Source organism: Peromyscus leucopus, chromosome 3 (assembly GCF_004664715.2).
Source record: "Peromyscus leucopus breed LL Stock chromosome 3, UCI_PerLeu_2.1, whole genome shotgun sequence".
Classification (NCBI taxonomy): domain Eukaryota; kingdom Metazoa; phylum Chordata; class Mammalia; order Rodentia; family Cricetidae; genus Peromyscus; species Peromyscus leucopus.
This window is the reverse complement of record NC_051065.1, coordinates 14,637,867-14,659,550: the sequence shown is the minus strand read 5'-3', so window position 1 is coordinate 14,659,550 and position 21,684 is coordinate 14,637,867. Positions and strand designations below refer to the sequence as shown.

Here is a 21,684-nt window from a genome sequence, read left to right as displayed (position 1 = left end):
TGACCATTGCACAAAAATGTTTATTATAATGCATATTTATTTTTAAGAAAAATCACTATTCTTGTTGTTAATTCCAGATATTTATGGTTGCCGGGAAGAAGACCAATGTAACTAGCAAGTCTTTTGCTTGAGCTATTTTCCAACTTGCCATTGAAATTAATTCTTCTAATTTATTTCTCTCATACAATACAGACTGTGCATTGCCTGGTGTTGCACTTTAAAGAGAGAAGCAGTTGCCCTAAAGCAACAATATTGGTGATATAGGTGTGACCCACAGTTTCAAACTATACATACTCAGCTTAACAAAACTTTAGCCAAACAAATGATTTTCCTTATTGAGCTCATAGTCTTTGGGATTCAATCCAGGTTCCCATCATCAATTCTTTGTTTTTCTTTTAATCTTATAAATGCTTTTTTAAAAAGGTTTTTATTCATTCATTCTTTCATATTTAAAAATACGACAACATAAATACAATAAGATAAAACAAAAACTATCACATCACAAAAGCACTTAGTCATTGCAAGGTAATTGCAGTTTAGTGAGCATACTATCTATTACCAAACATGTGAAGAGAAAAGAAAGCAGTCCCATGGCTTTCTTACAGAGGTGATCTATCAGTTAAAGCAATTGATCCACATAGATAATGTACTTTACATTTGTTTTCATAGAGAAAACCATCTAAACGGTGGAAGGAGAATGCATCTAGAGTTTATCGTAAGTCATTTCACACTGACTTCTGGGCAACAGAGAAAAAGAATTGTATATACACTTGATTGAATTAAAAATAAATTTAAAATGTGATTTATACTGATGACTTTAAATTTCAACTTGACGTTGATTTGGGGAATAGTCTCAGTTGCAGTAGGAAAACAATAGTGTTAGAAGCAAAAGCAGAAAAATACTATTTGCCTCTATATTAGCAAAAAACCTTCTATCAAGTAGAACCTTTTAGGAAACTATTAATTTCCTTCAGAATCACTTCAAGAATGACACATTTCTTCCCCCATCTGAGCTAAGTGAATGACACCTGAAGCACCTGGTTTGGAATGGCTATACTTCCCTGGTTGTGCTTTTTATCACCCATTCCTCTTAGAATGGAGTTTGGGTTGATTGCCTTCCTTCACCAAATAATACTGGTGAGCTGCAAAAAGCTTCCTGGTGGGAGTGTTTTCTATTATATATTATATGTCCACTGGGAGATGCTATTATCAAAGGCTTCTTGGTATAGCTTTTATTCATGAAAAATCCTGTCTTCATAAGAATATAATTTGACATTCTGTTCTGGCTTTCATAGGGAAGAAATAAGTAATTAGGTTTCAATAAACCTGGGTCACTTGAAATTCAATATAAAAATTGATGTTTTCCAAGAAGCGCATTGATCCTGCCTGGGTCCTATGATCTCACTGTATATATGAAAGTTAAATCACAAATGATTTACTCAGGGGCACCAGAAGCATACCACATTGTTTTGCTTGCAGAAGAGTTGAAACAAGACGCCCAAGTCACAGGTACCCTGGAAAGCTGACAGTCAACAGCCATCCTGCCTCTGATATGGAGATTCCTAACAACTAAATTATTTTAAAATGATAATTAAGGAAAAACATTTTAAATTAGTGTTTATGTGTCTGAAGTTGAGGGTCTGTCCTGACCTTGATTTTTTCCCTCTGAAATTTGCAGGCCATTCAATACACATTCAGCCTGAATTTTTCCCTTTAATAGGTGTTTGGAATGAGCCCTTGACTTCACTGAGCTCGTACAAAGAACTTGTAAATTAAAGCATTCTACTGGAGATATCTTTGAAAAATCTTCTTTTGATTTTCTTCTTTGGAAGTATAATAGTTGTTTGTGACAGGGACATAGCAAATGTCCCTCTCAGAAGCCCTGGGTTTGAATTTGCTGATAAATCTTTATTAATCAACAAAATGTCTTCATAATAGTTTTGATAATTCAGGTATATTGTGTTTATATATGCGTACTACCTTGATCTGTATCATCTTCAAAGCATACAAGCAGAAATAGTGAAAGGCTTAATTATGATTTTCTTTGTATATAGTAATTTGTTAATGTACAAAATTTCTAGGGAAAATCAAGAAATCACTTATATTCATTTATTAGTGTTGAGTAGTATTTCAAATAAATATATTCTAATGTCCAAAGATAATAAGTAAGAGAGAAATTGACATATTTTAAAATAAAATAATTTGTCACTGGTCACCACACATGTGTACAACACAAATTTCTTGATTCCAACAATGTGTTAACAACTGAATGTCCTCCAGAATTCAACTACTTATGTGTTACAGGAATAAATTCAGAAAAACAAGATATTGGTGGTTTACCTGTTACATTTACACCATCTGACCTTTGGCACCAGACTGTTCGAGAGGAGCCCTTCCAAGCACTCGCCATCCACTTATACTCATAGCACTGTCCGTCTGCAGGCATAGAGCAAGCACTGATGTTTCATTACTCAGGATCATTATGTGAGAGCATTACCAATGAATGTATGAACAAGTGAAAGGGGACATGAAGTCTATTGCTGAGGATGACAATGTCAATGATCTGTCTAGAAGTTGCAAAAAAATTTGATAAAACTGCAGTTGTTAACATAGGTCCCTACTAATGTCCCCACTACTCTGTCCTGCTATTGTGACAGACCCTGGACTATAATTTAATTTATGGTTTACTGTGGTAATATATTATGTACCCTAATAAAATTTGCCTGAATATCTGAGAACAGAACAAGCCACTAGATTAAACATAGATGTCAGGCAGTGGTGGCACACACCTTTAGTCCTAATACTCGTGAGGCAGAGATCCATCAGGATCTCTGTGAGTTCAAAGCCACCCTGGACTACATGAGATTGACTCAGTCTAGGAGAGAAAACAGAGCCAGGCAGTGGTGGCACACACCTTTAATCCCAGTACTGGGAAGCACACATGCCTTTAATCCCAGGAAGTGATGCCTGGGCAGAAAAAGGTATGTAAGGTGCGAGGAGACAGGAACTAAAGGCTCTTAACAGCAGAAGCATCCCTTTCAGCTAGAGGCTTTTTCAGGCTGAGGAGTCCTAGAGGTAAGATGTGGCTTTTTCCTTTGTCTCTCTGATCTTTCAGCATTTACCCCAATATCTGGCACCAGGATTTTATTAAAAGACGGTTTAGAATTCATGTTACAGTTTACTTCCAAAGTTTTAAACTTTATTTTTTATACACTGGAACATGGAACATATAAATACAGAAAGTAACTAACTGTAAAATATACTAAATTATTTATCATTGATAATAATTGAATTCTAACAAAGATTACCATTTAGCCATACTTGCTTTAGTTTGCATTTGCTTGATCATCAATAAAATGAGTTAAGAACTTGTTATTGTATAACATTATTTTTTGATCCTACCCAGTTAATATCATTCTGAGGCAAATATACTGCTTTCTACATTGTTTTTAGTTTTTACTATATACATATGCATATCTTATTTAATATTAATGAATAAGATTAATACTTCTTTCAAATTAACATTTTATTCAGTATTATACGGTTTCACAGTCCATTGTGTTTTATATATAATTCAGGACTTTGTCATTGTTACAGATAAACTATCTGAATGTGATTTTTAATGTAGATCTAGTCAATTAATTTTAACTGACACATAGAATTGCATTGTGTCAGGTATTATAATTTATTCAGTGTTTTCTTTGGTTATGTTATCTTAAATTATTGCCATTAAAATGCCTTGTTGGTCATCCCAGAGGCAAGTATATTGGTACTTTTTTACCTATAACTATCTGGAAGAGAAATCTCTGGTATAACTGTAGACAGCTGACTCTGCTAAATACTGTCCATCTTTGTGCACTACAAGGCAAACATTTGAACATCCAACTGTAGTAGTGGTTCTATTGCTCTGTCTCTCTCTACACACAGGAAGACTTAGAATAACACATTTATTTTTAACCAGTCTTGGGTGTATGAAAGTCTGTCTTATCATAGTAAAATAAATTCTTGATAACTAAAGTTATCAAACAGTTTAAAGAATGTTTTGGATGTCCTCTAATTGAAATGGCTTCTTTCTGTTTTATTTCTTATTGGCACCCATGTCTTTACTCACTAAAATGAAGGAGTTATTAATTTTAAGTAGTGAGCATCAATGTATGCACCAGGAAGCCCAGCTGTCTTGATATTCCAGCAGAGTGTGCACCTCTGTTCCATGTTCAACTACATATCTGGGTGTAAGGCTGGGTTTGCTCTACGATTCTCCATCCTTTCCTACTAGAGTGATTGCTTCATTATTGGCAAGTAATTCTACCAGTGCTTAGATAGTGTGAGTCATAAGAAAAGGCCATTGAAATCTCCCAGCCTCTTCTCATAATTTTTGTTTTCAAAAAATTTCTTGGCTCTTTTTGTTCTTAATACCTGCAAATGAACCCCAGGATCCACTTCTCAATTGCCTTAAAAACCCATTGAAATCATATGGAATTTGTAGGTAAATGCATGTCAAATTCATGGGTGTCACTGCAGATAGTCATTTATGAAATGGTTCACTGCTAGTCTTTTAGTCACTTCCATTGGGATTTTATGGTTTTTCTATATGTATCTTACTCCACTTTTGTTAGATTTAGGTACAGCCTAAGTATAGTTTTTTTTCTAGTAAAGATTTTATTATTGAATTTTCCTGGAAAATAAAGACTAATTATTTTAATGTTAGTTTAAAAAAATCATGTTTCGAAACTTTCTTCTTACTTCCAAATACTTAAATATTTGAGTGAATTAATATGCACATTTTCTCCTAAGTTTGGCTTACAGATTTTTACTGTACATGGGCATCCAGTCACATTTTATGCTGTATTAAATGTGAACATAAATTAAATACATTTGAATTTGTAGTAGTTAAAGAATCCATGGCACAGCTTTTCTGTTACTGTTGATATATTAATAACACCCTAAGTTATCTTCATTTACATTTTTATGTTTATTAGTAAAACTTCTTTATAGAATTTTTTTTTCTAAACAGTGTTCTATTTGTAGTAATGCAAATTTGCTCTTTTTTTTCTTTACCTCTTTGCTATGAAGTGACCGTTTTGTTCCTTTGTCATGGTGTGGGGCGTTTACCCACCAACCCCACAGTTCCCCAGAGTTTTCTTGAGTCAGAGCGGCAAGGAAATATTAGATAGAAGGATTTAGATTGTGGAGATAAACAGAAAATAAAGGATAGCCTCAAGAGGGCCTGGAACCTGTTCCAATGGGCCTTGACTGTCTTTGCCCCAGGGTATTTATAGAGACGCCAAAAGGTGGAGCAAAAGACCTCGCCCCAACACAGCCAAGTGCAGACCATCTCAGACACCTGCACTCAGGTCCTAATCATCCTCTCTATGTGGACCTGCTGGGTAAAGCCACGAGGAACCTGAAAACGGGCTCCCACATCATAGAGGATACACAGTTATTTCTGTTGACTGTCTATTTTCTCTGCTTAATTCAATTTGTATTTATCTATATAGGCTGCATACTACTTCCTTTTTCCTGATTTTTAAAAGTTAATTAAAATATAATTACTGCATTTTTACTATGCATCTTTCCTATTGAAAACCTCCCATTTCCCCATTCTCCCACTCGTCAAATTCATGGTCTCTTTTTTTTCCCTTGAGTTTTTATCCTCACATACCTACTTCCTCTTAAAAAATAAAATTTCTTGATTTAAATATGCAGCTTATTTTGCTCTTTCCCACATATGTGACCATGCAAGGTCTTTAAGTCTCTTCCAAACACTTCTTTCTCTCCTAATTGCTTACAGGTAGCAATCTTTGTGGCTTCCAGGTTTTGCTCGTGTGTGTAGGAGAGGAATTCTTCTGCGGTTGTACTATTGATTTCTAATTTTGCTTCACTGTCATTGAAGAACAACAGTTCTTTCCCGTGACCTGGGATTTATTTAATGAGTTGCAAACCACAAGCTTCTGTACTTCTTTGCTGTCCTAGGAATCAGGGATATTTTACGTAGTTGGTAAATTTGATAAGGTTATATTGACATATATGACTAGGTAGATAATTTTACCTAATTCTTAGGTTAACTAATCTACTTCATTAGTTTTCATTCTATGTGGTCTCAGCATCTTAGGTTTCATCCTCTAGTTTTCTGACACAAGGTGATTTCTTTTTCTATCTAACTTGCTATTTGTTTTATCTCACATTCCTTAACCATTACAGAGCAAAGCTAAGAAGTTGTGCCTTATATTCTTCACTAGATACCAAGTGTTTTGTTGTTATCAAGGTGCCACCATGGTCCAAACTGTGACATTCTAATGCACTGGGGTTCTGGTTATGGAGTGTGCTGCAAATATTGAAGGACTGCTTCTGTATATGCATATACATGCATAGACACATGACCATGTATTCACATGATGCTCTAGTCCAATTATTGTGAAGTTAAAATTGCTAATTCTTATCAATTAATTGATTAATCAGCTTCTTAGACTCTGCTAAAGAGTCTAATTTTACTGTGGTTTTGAAGTGTTTAATTTTGTTATTTGTTTCCACTTGTTAGACAAATGGAAAATATTAGACTTGTGTTTGATCATAGGTGTTATAAATTATAAACATACAATCAATGATCCTAATTATCTTAGGCTTCTACAATTGTTAAAGCTAGGAAATAATTTTACAACGTTCTACATTTTAAAACCAGAAGCTCTCTCCCTCCCTCCCTCCCTCCCTCCTCTTTCCTCTCTCCTCATCTCTGTCTCTGTCTCTGTCTCTGTCTCTCTCTCTCTCTCTCTGTGCATATAGAGTCTAGAGGCATATATCTGAAGGCTACAGGACAGCCTGTTTTTTGGTCATCCACATTGTTTGGGACAGAATCTGTCTTTTGTTGTTGTTGAGGACATTGGGCTAGCTGGCTCTCAAGCTACTGGAGATTCTTCTGTCTCTGCCTTCAGTCTTTGAGGATTCAAACTCAGGTATTTGTACTCACATGGCCAGCACTTTACCTACTGAAGCACACCCTTGGGCCCTCAGAATATTACTTTTAATTTAATTCTGAAGTGTAAATAGAAATCTAACAAATTTAGTCATTCAACAGAAAATTGAACTCAACCAAATGATTTGAAGCACTCACCATCACATGACTTTGTTTCTAACATCTGCTCTGGGCACAGATGTTGATTCTCCAGTTCCTGTATAATCACTGCTCTGGATCGGACCTGTATTCCACCAAAGCCGAGATCCTCACCATTCACGCAGGTCAGCTGACACAGACTCCATGAAGACCAGTCATTCAAATAGCAGTCACCTGTAAGAAACAGGTTGGTAATTTATACCCATAGGGAACAGTGATGCAGGTACTCACTTTGATTCCAACTGTGCTAGGCCATGTTTGTAAGTATGCTAGTTATACATGATATTTATGATATTTGGATAAGCAATAACTATCATTTATATGTAGTAAATATGTTATTTGGAGTGACTGTGTGTCTCTGTGTGTCTTAATGTTTTAAAACATAAGCTATGGCCTGAAGGAGTTTGCCCATCGTGATCATTTCCCAAGAGTTAGATAGTATTTGGCTAAAATCTAACATGACATTTGTTGTTATTGTAAAGGGAGCTAGTAAAACCTAACAATACATAGAACTTGTCTCTAGGTATTTATAAATTTAAGTGAGCTTAAAGTTCAAGATGAGAGAGCCAGTGATTATATGTTTTTTTTTTTCTTCCTAGAAGAGTCAGGCTGAGGAAGGCTAGTGAGAAGTTGATACAGTAGAAATGATACTGGCTACTTCTTCACGTCTACATTTCCAATCAACCACATCCCCTTTGAGGAAAACACATAGTACCTGTAAAATGTCACATACCACAAATCTACAGCAAGTGTTTACAGTCTGATTATATATTTATGCAATCAACCTTTAATTAGGAACAGAGCATTCCCAGAACCTCAGAAATCCCCCATCATGTCATTCCTGAAATCATATTATATACCATTATTCCTTTTTGCATTTACTATTTTTCACTCACTCATGTTTGTAAGATCCATTACATGTTTAAATAGTTCTAAATAGTTCTAATTTGAAACTCTTGTGACTACTGGAGTATAAGCTTATGCTGATCATATATGTTACATGTGTGATTTTGTTGAGAATATGTATAAGAATAGAATTGCATGATCGATCCATGTATTCAGCATCTTTCACCATTTTGAGAACAGGGAAGGGCAAAGGGAAAGAAGGAGGGAGTTAGAGATACAAATAGAGGAGGGATAGGGAGAGAGAGGAGAGGGGAGAGTGAGAGTGAGAAAATGAGAGGAAAAGGGAGAGAGAGAGAGGGAGAGACAGATAGATGATACCTAGCTAGCTAGATGATGGATGATAGATAGATAGGTGATAAACTATAGATAGATGATAGATAATAGACAGATAGATGATAGATAGGTAGATAGTTGATAAATAGATGATTGATAGATAGATGATAGATGATAGATAGATGATAGATCAATAGATGATAGATAGATGGATAGGCAAATGGATGGATATATATATTATATATATATATATATATACACACATATATATATCGAGAGAGAGAGAGAGAGAGAGAGAGAGAGAGAGAGAGAGAGAGAGAGAGAGAGAGAGAGAGAGAGAATAGAAGTCAGTTGATCCAGGGGTAGTGGTGGTAGATCTGGGAGCAGTTGGGGGGCAGAGGGGTAAATATGATTAAATTACATTGCATGAAATTCTCAAGGAATCAAGAAAATATTATTTAAAAAAATCTAGTTCATTTTGAAAATGCCAGGAAAAAAGCAACAATGAAAATAATTTAAGAAATTTGTAGAAATGCTTGTATCTCTGAGATGTCACATTTGGGTTACCCAGTGTTTACCAGGAAAACCTGGTATGGGTAAAAATTAGAAAATAATACTGCTAAAAGTATAATGTATAAGTGACTACAAACTGAATGGAAATTTAATCTCTCCCTCTTTTGTGTGAGCAGGCTTAATCTCTATATGTATCTTTATTTGATATCATCATACATTTGCAGAGAAATCCAATAATTATATTTTGCTATAGTCTCTTCATTACATAATCATCATCTTGAAATATCCATGTCAAGATTTAATAACAATATGAGAGTGAAGCATTCCTAGTATTAAACACACTTTTATATTTTAACCAGGGCAATTGAGGTAATAAATTTACACCATACCTTTCAAAGAGGAAAAATATTTTGCCTAATTCATAGTCTGCTTTTTAAAGCTTACTGTGTCAAATTCGTCTACCTTTCAAGACATATAGTAGAGGGCTGGGAATGTGCCTCAGAGTATTAGAGATCTTATTCCCTGCAGTAATGCAGTGGTTCTCTGACCCACAGGGATGGTATTATGCTGTTAGTACAGGTTAGTACTGAATAAGATTGTTGACACCCTTCACTTGGACTAAATGCATAACCTCTTCTTGAGTCTGTGTGGTGATATTGTGTTCCGTAAATATTGTACATCCTAATAAACTTATCTGGGGTCAGAGGACAGAATAGCCACTAGATAGACACAGAGGCCAGAAAATGGTGGCACACACGCCTTTAATCCTATCACTTGGGAGGCAGAGATCCATCCGGTTCTGCCACAATGGAAACAGCCAGGCATGGTGACTCAAGCCTTTAATCCCAGGAAGTGATGGCAGAAAGCAGAAAGGTATATAAGACGTGAAAACCAGGAACTAGAGCTGGTTAAGCTTTTAGGCTTTTGAGCAGCAGTTTAGCTGAGATCCATTTGGATGAGAACTCAAAAGCTTCCAGTCTGAGGAAACAGGATCAGCTGAGGAATTGGCGAGGTGAGGTAGCTGTGGCTTGTTCTGCTTCTCTGATCTTCCAGCATTCACCCCAATATCTGGCTTCAGGTTTGATTTTATTAATAAGAACTTTCAAGATTCGTGCTACAACTCTGTTTCTAGGAACATATCTAAAAATATGAATTGTGTCCTGTTGTTACCTGGGCAAGGCTGGGTGCAGGTTTCCTCCAGAACTATCTGTTTATTACCATCTACAATGAGCTCAATGTCAGTGCAGAATTCTTCGTCGACAACTTTGCTGAAATCATCAGCTGAGCCATCACTCACTACACAAGAAATATTCCGTGTCCTGGTTCCTTCTCCACACTGGGCCTCCTGGAATGGAGGGAGAAACAGCTAATTAGAAAAAGAAAAATAATTCATTAGAGAGCTCATGGCTCACAGTCATCTCTGCATCACTGATTTTGATTTATGTATAGATAGAGAAGCGTTGGAAACCCCAGGGAAGGAGCCTTATAGGGCACAAGCTATAAAGCATACAACCAACAATTTATTTGCTTCCTAGACAAAGACAGGCAAATAAATTTTCATTAAAATGAATCAGTCTCCAAATGATTTGAAAAGTATAAAACAGGGGGTGCTTGCTATCAAAACTGATGAAAGGATCAGGAAGCGGCAAAGTCACTAAAATGTTATGAGGAAGCCGACCATCTCTAACTCAAAAGTATTTCTAGAACCAAGTCTCAGCAGATGAAGAATGCCCGCATCCACAGAGCTTCCTGAGGTCTGATACCTGAACTTGGCATGAAGACCACTGGCCATACTGCCAGCGATAGCATGGCTTCACCGGGCAAGGCTTGGACTGTTCCATCAGGGAAGGGCAAGGTCTCCCATCACCTTGAAAGGGCTGGGTCACTGTCCGTCTTCGAATCATTTTTCCTTTAGAGATATAAAATGATACAACTTCAGTGTGATGTCATAGTTGTACAAATAGATGGATATATTATTTAAAGTATCATAGAAGTCTCCCTTGAGGAGACCCCGGAGCAGGAGAGTCTCACATTTTCACAAGGAAGACAACTTTCCGTAGCTAACCTGATATCATTTAGAGCAAGAGAGTTGTTTGGTTTGGTGTGCTTTGACCGCTGGCCTACTGTTAATTGTAATACAAACCAACCTGTGAGTCCACATGTTTGAGAGCATTCTGACCAAGGAGACCAGTCTGAAAGCTGACAGTTCAAAGGGCATTCCACCATGCAGGATGTGTTCATTTGCCAGTTCTTCTCTAGGCCAAGCTGAAAGAGGAGAGACAGGTATGTTTGTACCAGCAGGGAGACAGGAAAAAGAAATGAGGAGGGAGAAGAGAAGTGGAAGAGAAAAGGGTAGAAAAGAGTGTAGAGAGCAGTGGAGACGTGGAGACTAGAGGGGAGAAGAGGAGGCTGGAGGGAGGCGGAGGGGATGAGAAGAAAGGAGCAACACTAGCTGTATGACGTAGCAGAAAGCTACTGGAAAGACACAACTATCCAAACTACTAAGAACATAAAGTGCTTCAACCCAACAAAGCAGGAGCCAAGGGCAGAAAGTGAATTCAGAGCCATATATTCAGTTATGTTCTGTGTTAACATTTTCCATAAATAATGAAAAAATACATAGATCTACAAATTAGCTGAATGTCCCTATATGAAGAATTGAGAAGTATAGATGGAACTGCCTTGTAATATTTCAAAATTCAAAATATTATCAAAGTATAGACCTATAATTTTATCTTCCTGATGTTATTTGTTTTTATGTAGACATATTAAACTGAATTGCCAAATGGTTTTAAAGACCAACTGCCACTTAAACCGAAGATAGAATGTACTGAAAAAAAAAAAAAAGCTAGGGAGCTGGGGTGTAGCTCAGTGATAGAGTGCATGGTTACTATCTGGAGGCTCTGAATTTAGTCTCTCACACTGAAAATAAATGAGTCAATTTTTTTTTTTTTTTTTTTTTTTTTTTTTGCTGTTGATGGAGTTTTTCTATGTAGACTAGAATGTCCTAAAATGCTCTTTGTAGCCCATGCTGGCCTTGAACTTTTGATCCTCTTGCCTAAGCTTGAATTACAGATGTTGTACCACCAGGCCTGGATAAGTGACGTAAGCCATCTTTCTCAAAAGAAATGTGGGTCCTCGGAAATGTGTTGACTATAAATGTTTTATATAAATTTCTTACAAAGAATTTCTGTAGTATAACTCAGTTTTTTTTGTTTTGTTGTTATTTTATGTATGTGTGTATGCTTGGTGTCTCATAATGTATCATTTTATTTACATTTTGGTCCTGTCATTGTGACTCCCATATTATAGTTTAAAAGTATAAGAAAAAGTTTTGAATTCTTATGCCATATATCCCAATCTTTGAAGTGAAGTCCAAGGTACAATTTAAAATTAAAATATAATTAATATTATAGCAGAAAGATAAATTTTTTATTGGTAATTCTCAGAATTGTCAAACCTTTTCTGTTTTACATGAACAGGAAGTTTAAATTTTAATATTGTACATATGTAAGTATGTGGTTGTGAGAGTGAATATAGACTATGAAGTTAGACAAGAGACTATGAGAAGAGAATAGGAAATGCTGAGGAAGGAGATGGAGGGCAAAGATAGACGGGTATCTGGGATTTAAAGCTATTCCAGGCCACTAAATTAAAGTCTCATAAAGATTTTTAAGAAACACAGGAGGGGGGAGAGATACATCTTGGGGTGATATAGTGAATGTAATGTGAAACATTTATGATCTGCTATAGCTTCAGGGGGAGCATTTAACACAGAATTTGTACTGACTTACTCCATTAAGAATGTTTTGGCGGGCCGGGCGGTGGTGGCGCACGCCTTTAATCCCAGCACTCGGGAGGCAGAGCCAGGCGGATCTCTGTGAGTTCGAGGCCAGCCTGGTCTACAGAGTGAGTTCCAGGAAAGGCACAAAGCTACACAGAGAAACCCTGCCTCAAAAAACCAAAAAAAAAAAAAAGAATGTTTTGGCTATCCACTAATTAGACTTTTAAACTCTGTTTCTTCTGACATTTATTTCATCTTTTCACTCTTTCTGTTTGTCCATCCATCCATCCATCCTCCATCCATCCATCCATCTTTATCTATCTATCTATCTATCTATCTATCTATCTATCTATCTATCTATCTATCTATCTATCTATCTATGCATATTGTCTGCCCAAATTTATCCATTTATTCATGTAAATATGTTTCTAAGTAAATTTTACTAATCCATTTAGGTTTTAAAAATAGAAAAAAAAAAAAAAGAAAATGACTAGGTATCAAATGAGTCAAAAAAAAAAAAAGAAAGAAAGAAAGAAAGGAACTCAAAAACACCAAAGGGGAAAATACACTACACAAATGCAAGTGAATTTAACCCTAATTTTCCTCTTTGTTGGGCAGTAATGACACATTTCTTTGCTGCTATTAAGGAAACAGCAAGAGCTGCCTACTGCTGCTGAACTGAATGCAGGGTTTGCACAGGGGTTGGTAGGTAGGTGGTCCGACCATTGTTTACACAGACAGCCCAGTTGTTTGTGGAGCCAGCTGGAGTCACAGGGATGTATAAAATGCTATGTGTGCTGTTTAATTCCCACAGAGAGTAGCTTAGTTTTCCCTGAAGACAGCATTTGCCAGGATGTTTGGATTTGAACCTGCAGTTGTCTCTGCTGAATTCACATAATATGAGGTAGTTTAAAATAGTCGTGAATGCTTTGGGCTCCTCTTTCACAGAGGTATCATTTCATGTTCTTGTAAAGAGGGAACTTCGCCAGGCATTTACAAAAGAGACTCCACTCACCATCCACTTGTGCTGAATCACAGGCCACTCTCAGGGAAGTTTGTGATTGTTGTAATAATCTTCACTCACAAAAGTGCTATTCAATGTTGGTTATATTGTTTAAATAGGATTAGTTTAAAAACTTGAGTTTAACTTACTTTTACATAACATATGAATAGCTCGGTTCATGTCACAAGATTTTAGTGGCCAGCATTTATTAACTAAACAACTTGCTGTTTTTAGAGCATCTGAAAACCTATAGACAGAGATTCGAGGAAGTTAAAGTTATGTGCACCTGACAGTGGCATTAAATGCATGCAAGTAGTTCCATTTATGGCTTTTCCTTAAGAGTTAAGACAGCTTTGTTTCAGATCTATTGAAGCCCTTACTTATTTGGTTTGAAAATGACCCCTGTGGATCTCAGAAGCACAGGGAGCCAATTGACAGAAATACCATATCCTTTTAGGTTTGGAAATCAGACAAAATCCCTAAGACGTGCAGCTCTATGAAAAGGTCAATGCAATGTTTCTCCACTGCTCAGAAGGTCACAGCTAAGAATGACGGTATTGCTTTCATTCAATGATTAACTATAAACTACAGTTTTTCTGCGCCTTAAAGATAATGGTGACAGACTTTATTTCTTTGCTTGAACATTCAGCTTTCTTATCCAGACATGAGACCTAAGTACTTAGATTCTCGCAGCTGGGTATCAGATCTTAATATCAAAATCTGCTATGAAACTGCATGTGATCAATGTTTAGCAACAGAAAGAATGAATGATGGATCTTGGCAGGTGTCCAAGCTCTGCACCTAATTCACATCAAATTACAAAAGATGATGAGTGGTCTGATTAAGATTTATTGCCTTTATTCACCTTGATTGCTTATTGTTTTCCAAGCATTTCTTCCAGAATGGGCTAATTAGCATACCTTTGGGCTCATGGCAGAACAAAATACAGGAAATTATCTGTGGAAATCAGTAGTGTGGATACTCTTTTCAGGAGGGCACTAGACAGCCTGTGAAAACAGCTGTTGGCCATGCACTGTGTGGAGCACACGTCACTTGGCTTCATGCGAATTTAAATTATTAGGAAAGAATTTCCTACCAACATTTAACACAGCACTCACTCACCTCTTCACAATATTTCAGGTCAACAGACTTGCCATCACTTCGAACACAGTCCAACATCCTTGTTTTTATGCCATTTCCACAAACTGCCTTTTCGCTCAGCTGACACGTACTCCAGTCTGAACAGAGCAAGACCCATCAGAACAGAAGGCGATGCACAAACAGATTTCAGATGAAGCTCTGATGACCTGAATCCCATACCTAATTCACAACCACTTCCTAAGCCCCACAATCAATCATCCCACATGCAGAGCATATGGGTCCCAGCCTTGAACGTATTAGGAGTCAAATGGAATTGCTGCCGTTGCACAGAGCGGTGGGGATTATTCTTTAAGGCAGATGTCTACTTGACAATCTTGACAGCTAGCTATTTAGTGATATTGTAAAAATGGCTTTGCTCTATAGATCAACACCATTTCTAAACTTTTTTCTTAAGAAGGGTAGAATTTAAAAAAAATTAGCATTATGTCTCTTTTAGCAAAGTAGGCATAATTTTAATGCATGGTACTCTGTAGGTGTAGTTAACACCATGTACTTCATTTGTTTCCATAGTAGGATTTTTTTTAAAAAAATGCAAACTCAATTATTTCATAAATAACTTCAGCATATTTATTAAATTTCCCTTATTTTGTATCTTTCGCAAAAATCATTCTTCCATCTTTCTCTAGGCTAGGACAACATACCCTAGAGGACTTTAATTTCCTTTGTGTCATCAAAACAAACTGTAGAGAAAATTAAGAATCAGAAGCCAATGTGACTATTACATTTCTGTTTTCAATTTCTTGAGCTTACTTCAATGGGGAAATTACTTGGGAAAAATTCAAGTTGGCTTTGATATTGTACCAAACCAAAGGAACCAATGAAATATTTTTGATGTGTATGCTTTGACAAGTCTACTCATTTGAATACTCATCTTTAAGATTACAGAATTTTACATCATGCTAATGTTCAAAAATGTCCCTGCACCCCAGGAGTTATTGATGTAGATGTTATAACAATCAAACATCTGCCAAAAAGGAAAATATATTTGTACCTTTCTAAAGTGGGAGGTTTTAAATTGGATTATCTGGAATATTTACCACATACTTCAAAAATTTAGTCTTTGAAATACTTTTATTTTCTATATTTTGATGTTTAATAAAGAATAAAACAGATGACTACTTCATGTCATTATTGCTCAGAGTAAGCTATGTCTCCAAATGGCACACAGCATAGCTGGCCTAGGCAGATGAGAATGTCTAGAGCTGATTTATATGTGACAAAACCCCAGATTCTATGAAGACATGATAAAGTGCTCACCTGTGACGTTGTAGTCATAGTGGTAGCAGTTTTTGTTCAGATTACAGGGCTCTCTCTCCACAGCATCGGGGCAGATTCTTCCTTCATCAGCAGGCTGTCTGATGGGCTCAGCCGACCTTTGCCGGGAACCACCTGGATTGCAAGGCTTACAAAGAACAATAGCGTTTTTCAGAAAGGTAAACTCAGCTGTCCAACAGCTAGCACATTCCTGGAGCTGGCATTAGAGCACTCAGTTCATTGGCTAATTTGAACAAGTCAGTTAACCTCATCATCTTTCAGAGTTCCCATATGTGGAATGCAGACATTGACTAAGAATCCGATGTCCCATCCTAGCTAGAAGATGCTTAAGTCATTACCTCACACCTATACAAACACATTCACATGGCCATAATCAGTATCAAAGAATGTTAATCCCATAAGCTGTAATGATTTAATGTGTATGTATAAAAGTATATATGTGTATATGTATGTTTCCACTTGTGTGTGTGTATGTATTAATTGACTTAAACAGTTTAAATGGTGACTTGAAATCTAGGTATTAATGACTTTTATTTTCCTAATGCAATGCTCATATAAACAATTTAGCATCTATAGAGTGGCTGCCTATTTTCTTACTGGTGAGTCTTTCTGAAAACATTTGGCTTCTAAGAACGGAAAGGGACAAACAATTTTGGATTTCTTAGGCCTAAAGTAGTTATTGCCTTGTCTTTTGCTCTCCCTGTATTTTAATCATATCACAGAAGCAATACTTTCTGTATTTAGGGAATGCAATTTATATAAAACTGTACTCAAAGCGTGAGTACACTGAACAATTTCTGACTTCTATATCTATATATTCTTTGAACCTAACAGTTTTTTGCACACAGTAAATGCTTTGTGTTTGTTTATGGGTGTCTTGGGTGATGAAACAAGATAACTTATAAAGTCCAAAAGGTACACCTAGTCAACTAGCTGAATTTTAATCTCATTCTAAAATTTCTATTGGCAAATGCTCAAGAAAACAAAATATGTTTCACAAACTTTTCCTTGTTACACATGGTGGAACTCAATATTTTTTAAAGACAGTTACTTAGGGATATTTAAGACAGAACCCAGACGAGCTTTGTTCCTGTTCACCGGGTCCTGCTATTGGCATCCGTGCTAAGGAATTTAAGGAGCTGCCCAAGTTCATCAGTCTCTGTTTTATAGAACCTGAAGATTCTTTTAATGGAATCTCTGATGATGAGAATTCCATTATTGTAAACAGAAGTAGAAACTGTTGAATGGAGTTCAACTGCAGAATTAAAACAGAAGGCTTTTCCTTCCTTTCCATATCTGTTGAAGTGATAGACTGGGCCTGTTCTTCTGAAGAGTCCATTGGTTTCCAGTTCTCATGTTAACAGTGTTAACACAGAGACAAAAAGGCAAATCTCCTTGGAAAACACAGACTATAAACTTGCCCGAAGCCGTCCTTTACTGTAATTCAAGCAATTTGACATTAGATGTATCTTTCCAATATTTTTTTTCACATTGCTTTTAAAAGCTGTGCAGGGTTAAGCTAATTATGCTGGGTAGTTTTATATCAACTTGACACAGGCTAGTGTCATCTGAGAGAAGGGGACTCCAATTAAGAAAATGCTTCCACAAGATTGGGCTGCAGGCAAGCTGGTAGAGTTTTGTTTTTTTTCTTTTTTTTTTTTTTTTAAATTAATGATCAATGTGGTCGGGACCAGCCCATTGTCAATGGTGTCATCCTATCTCTGGGCTTTTACTTCTGGGTTCAATAAGAAAGCAGGATGAGCTAGTCAGAGGGAACAAGCCAGAAAGAAACCCTGCCATGGCTTCTGCATTAGCTTCTGCCTCCAGGTTCCTGTCTGCCATGAGTTCTTGCCCTCACTGCTTTTGATGATAAACTGATATGTGGAAGAGGGAGTAAAATAAATCCTTTTCCCCCCAAGCAGCTTTTGGTCATGATGATGTTTCATCACAGCAACAGTAACTCTAAGACACTAAATTTCCTGCATATTGTTTTAAGTGATTCCCTTCCTCTGAATGGATGGTAGGGCCCCCACTGCTATTGAAATTCAGAGTTCTGTCTGAGTTTGAACTCATTTGGCTTTCTAGGAAAGTGAAGAACCTCAGACTATGTGTGACTATCAGGCTGTCCTTGGTGTCAATTTGACCACATGTGGAATTAACTAGAACCCAATTCCCTGTGAGGGATTGTTTCTTAATTAAATCATTTGAAGTGGGAAGATCCACCTTTAATCCAGATCTTGGAAGTGGGAAGATCCACCTTTAACACATATTTTTTGAGGAGGGAAGATCTATCTTTACTATGGGCCACACCTTCTGTAGGCAGCCTGTCTATATACAGGACCTGGAAGAAGGATGCTCTCTGCCTGATTGCCCTTACTCTCACCTGCAAGTCCGCTCATTCACGGGCACTAGAGTCTACTACTTTGGGATTCTGGCATATACTGAAGACCAGCTGAGACAATCAGCCTCTTGGATTGAGCAGTTACTGAATTCTTGGACCTTTAGTTGATGACAGCCATTGTTGGACTAGCTGGACCACAGCCTGTAAGTCACTCTGATAAATTTCCCCCTGCTAATATATAAGCTCTATAACTTCTGTTCCTCCAGAGAACCCTCACTAATGCGCAGTGAACTTTCTTTATAAGGGAAATAACATTCTCTGTGCTGCCCCCGTCCCCCGAGACAGGCACTAAGTAAGAAGTGTTTTGAAGAAGAGATGTTCAGGGAGGGTGCAGTTTTGGCACGTGATCCTTTTCTTCTTATGAAAATAGTGGATCCCACAGATGAAATTCAAACTGTCACAGATTCTATTACAAAGTTGCTCGTATAAAATCAAGGCTGTTGAACTCACCAGTCTGCTTTTATACTCATCAACAGGATTCTAATAGCAGGCTCACTGAAGCGACCCTGCGATCATTTGGTTTCTGTTTTAAATGTCTATAATCATCTTAGAAGAACATTTGAGGTCTTACCATGAGTAACCTTCTTTCTCCTCAGTTTCTTACTCAGGATCTTTTACTTTCTAATGTCAATACTCCTGCTGTAGCATCCCCCTGAGTGTTCCTACTGTTTAACTTAAACAGATTTGAAGCAAGGGATACCAAACTAACGCCATTAGAGTAACTCCACTAGAGTTTCGTTTTTTCCTGACTTCCACTAAAGGGAACCATGGTGACCAGAGCAGTTTTTAAGATTCTGTGTGCTCTACAAGGCCAGCTGAAGACATCTTGTGCTGGTTTAGGAGTGTAGTTGAAAAGGAGCAAAGGACTTGCAAGAGGTCACGCTGTTGGAGAAATGTTGCTGAATTTACATGGCTCACCCATACAAGGAAGTGGCCAAGAAAGCACACCTTGCTTTTTAAACATGGCTCACAAAGAGATTTATTTTTCAATGAAATTATTATTTTTTTAAACCTTCAAAAATTAAGCAAGCTCCATTTTACCCAAATGGCTAATAATCTCACCAAAGCACACTGTGTCCATGGCCCCCACTCAGATATCACACAGTCCTCAGGGCATGGTAGTTTACACTCTCTAGAGCCCAGGGGCATATCTTCTGGGTCGCATAGGTAATCCTCCACATGTTCAGAAGGGCCATCTGCTGTATTCTGCATGCATCTAAAAGAAAGCATGCACATCAACCAAGGAACCAGGACAATTAGAATGACAGCTAACACACAGGATGGGTAGGTCTCATTAAGACATCATCTGATAAATAACATTCTCCCAAAGCAGAAAGTTGAAAGTAATCATGCCCCCACCTAAAAACAACTAATACTTCTTTAAGAAAAAATGCTCACATGCACACTCATAATATTTTAATAAGATAGCTTCAGTGAATTGGTAAATGCTATCATGTTTCTTTGCAAGGGAAGTAATTTTTACATCTATATGTGAGACAGGAACTAATGAAAAATGATCCAAAGAGATTCTCAGAGATGATGCAGTTGACTCATAGGTGATGGAGGCTTAGATACACTGCAATATTCACACAAAATGCTTCATCAGGTGATTTCAAAGATAAGGCATTTATCAGTTTGTTTTTGTCATTTAAAAAGTAATTTAGCTGCCAGCAAAATGACTCAGTGGGTAAAGGCATTTGCAACCAAACCTGATGACCTGATTTCAGTCCCTAGAACTCACATGGCAGAAAAGAAAGAACTGATCCCAGCAAATATCCTCCACATGGGCCCTGTGGCGTGTGTGTGTATGTGTGTGTGTGTGTGTGTGTGTGTGTGTGTGTGTGTGTGTGTACAAATAAGTAAAATGAAATAGTTTTAAAAGCCATTTAAAAGGCAATTTTAGTTTCCCATCTGCTAACTTGAAAAGAAAGCCAGAAACCAAAAGAAAATTATAATTAGAACAGCACAACTTCTCTAAGTACGGTTATTTGGATCTTCTATCTTGATTTTTTCTTAATTGTTAGTTTTCCTTATATTGGGACAAATTTAAACCTTAGTTCATACTACTCCATTATGGACAGTCAAGAATTATTCTTTACTGATCTCTTGAGAAGTTAATTAATTTGGCTACCCTTTAGCTTAGTTAATAATCTCTCTGTGAACTTCAACAGTGGGAGAGAAAAACTTGATCCTTAATCTATAATGTAGAAAAGGTCAACCAAATTAATGGGTTCGGGACGAGAGGTACCTATGGGAAGATGAAAAGGAAGATGGGCTCTTGAACCTCCTGGGCCGTGTTTTAGCAGTCAGCTGAGTCATGCCACAGTTATATGCCTGACATCCCATATTTGCTCAGAGATTTCCAGCAGGAAGGATATTGTGTCTTTAAAAATATCCTCTGAAGGATCACTATTTACAGTGATAACAATTTTAAGAAAAATATTCCTATTAAATGAGACACATTGAAAGCTTGGAAGACTATCAATACTTGTATTTTGATTGGCCATGCAATCTGAAAAAAAAAACCTACATAAATACTGATATCTGTGATTTTTCAAAAAGTCATTCACAAAAAAATGAATCAGCAGATATTTGGTGATTTAACTGTTGAAAAATTAAATTATGGATTTATTTAAAGGAGGTTTTAGTTATGTAGGAAAAAGTCCTATCTTCAGTAACATTCTAAAAATGTTCTTTTACCAGTGACTTGGCAAAGACATGGACAGTCAAGCATTTCCACATTCAAAAGGTAGAATTGGTACTAAGATTGCATTCTTAGCAGATACTGATGCAGCACACAGGATTAACTTGTAAAATTGCCTATTGATCCAAGTTAGGAGCAGATGTTCAATACCCTAGTAGGTAGCTATATACATACAACTTTATTGGTAAAGGCTTTTATCTTTCTTAGTTCTGTATTGTATAAATAACTCAAAAATAAGAATAAAAAATTAACCACAAATCTACTACTCAGAGGTAACGTCTCTTAACAGATTTGATCTATTTTAAAATGAATTATTATTTTTAAACATATTTCCATTTCATAAAATAGGAAAAAATTCAAATACCAAGATGTGCATTTGTTTTATTTGGCATTAACATTTCTTTCAACCTAAAATTCAGAATAAATACATGGATCAAGCTTAATCCCAAAGAAATATACTTTTAATTTGTTTCCTTCTTAGCCTTGGCCTTTCTATTTTTCTAAAGAGCAATGGCAGTTCTTTGAGAAGAATGAAGTATATTGTAAGTGGAGACTA

The 21,684-nt window shown here is 36.7% G+C and overlaps 1 protein-coding gene across 2 annotated transcripts in view; it reads right to left on the bottom strand.

Annotated features, from left to right (window-relative positions):
• The window catches only part of Thsd7a (thrombospondin type 1 domain containing 7A), a 387,216-nt gene that overhangs the window by 7,631 nt on the left and 357,901 nt on the right, over nt 1-21,684 (bottom strand). For both annotated transcript variants that reach the window (XM_028894646.2, XM_028894648.2), the window contains exons 17-24: nt 19,487-19,640; nt 16,006-16,150; nt 14,710-14,825; nt 10,948-11,065; nt 10,564-10,709; nt 9,971-10,145; nt 7,109-7,282; nt 2,341-2,436 (exon numbers count right to left, since the gene is read on the bottom strand). In XM_028894646.2, the coding sequence (XP_028750479.1) occupies nt 2,341-2,436; nt 7,109-7,282; nt 9,971-10,145; nt 10,564-10,709; nt 10,948-11,065; nt 14,710-14,825; nt 16,006-16,150; nt 19,487-19,640 (1,124 nt within the window). The remainder of the gene's footprint in view (nt 1-2,340; nt 2,437-7,108; nt 7,283-9,970; nt 10,146-10,563; nt 10,710-10,947; nt 11,066-14,709; nt 14,826-16,005; nt 16,151-19,486; nt 19,641-21,684) is intronic.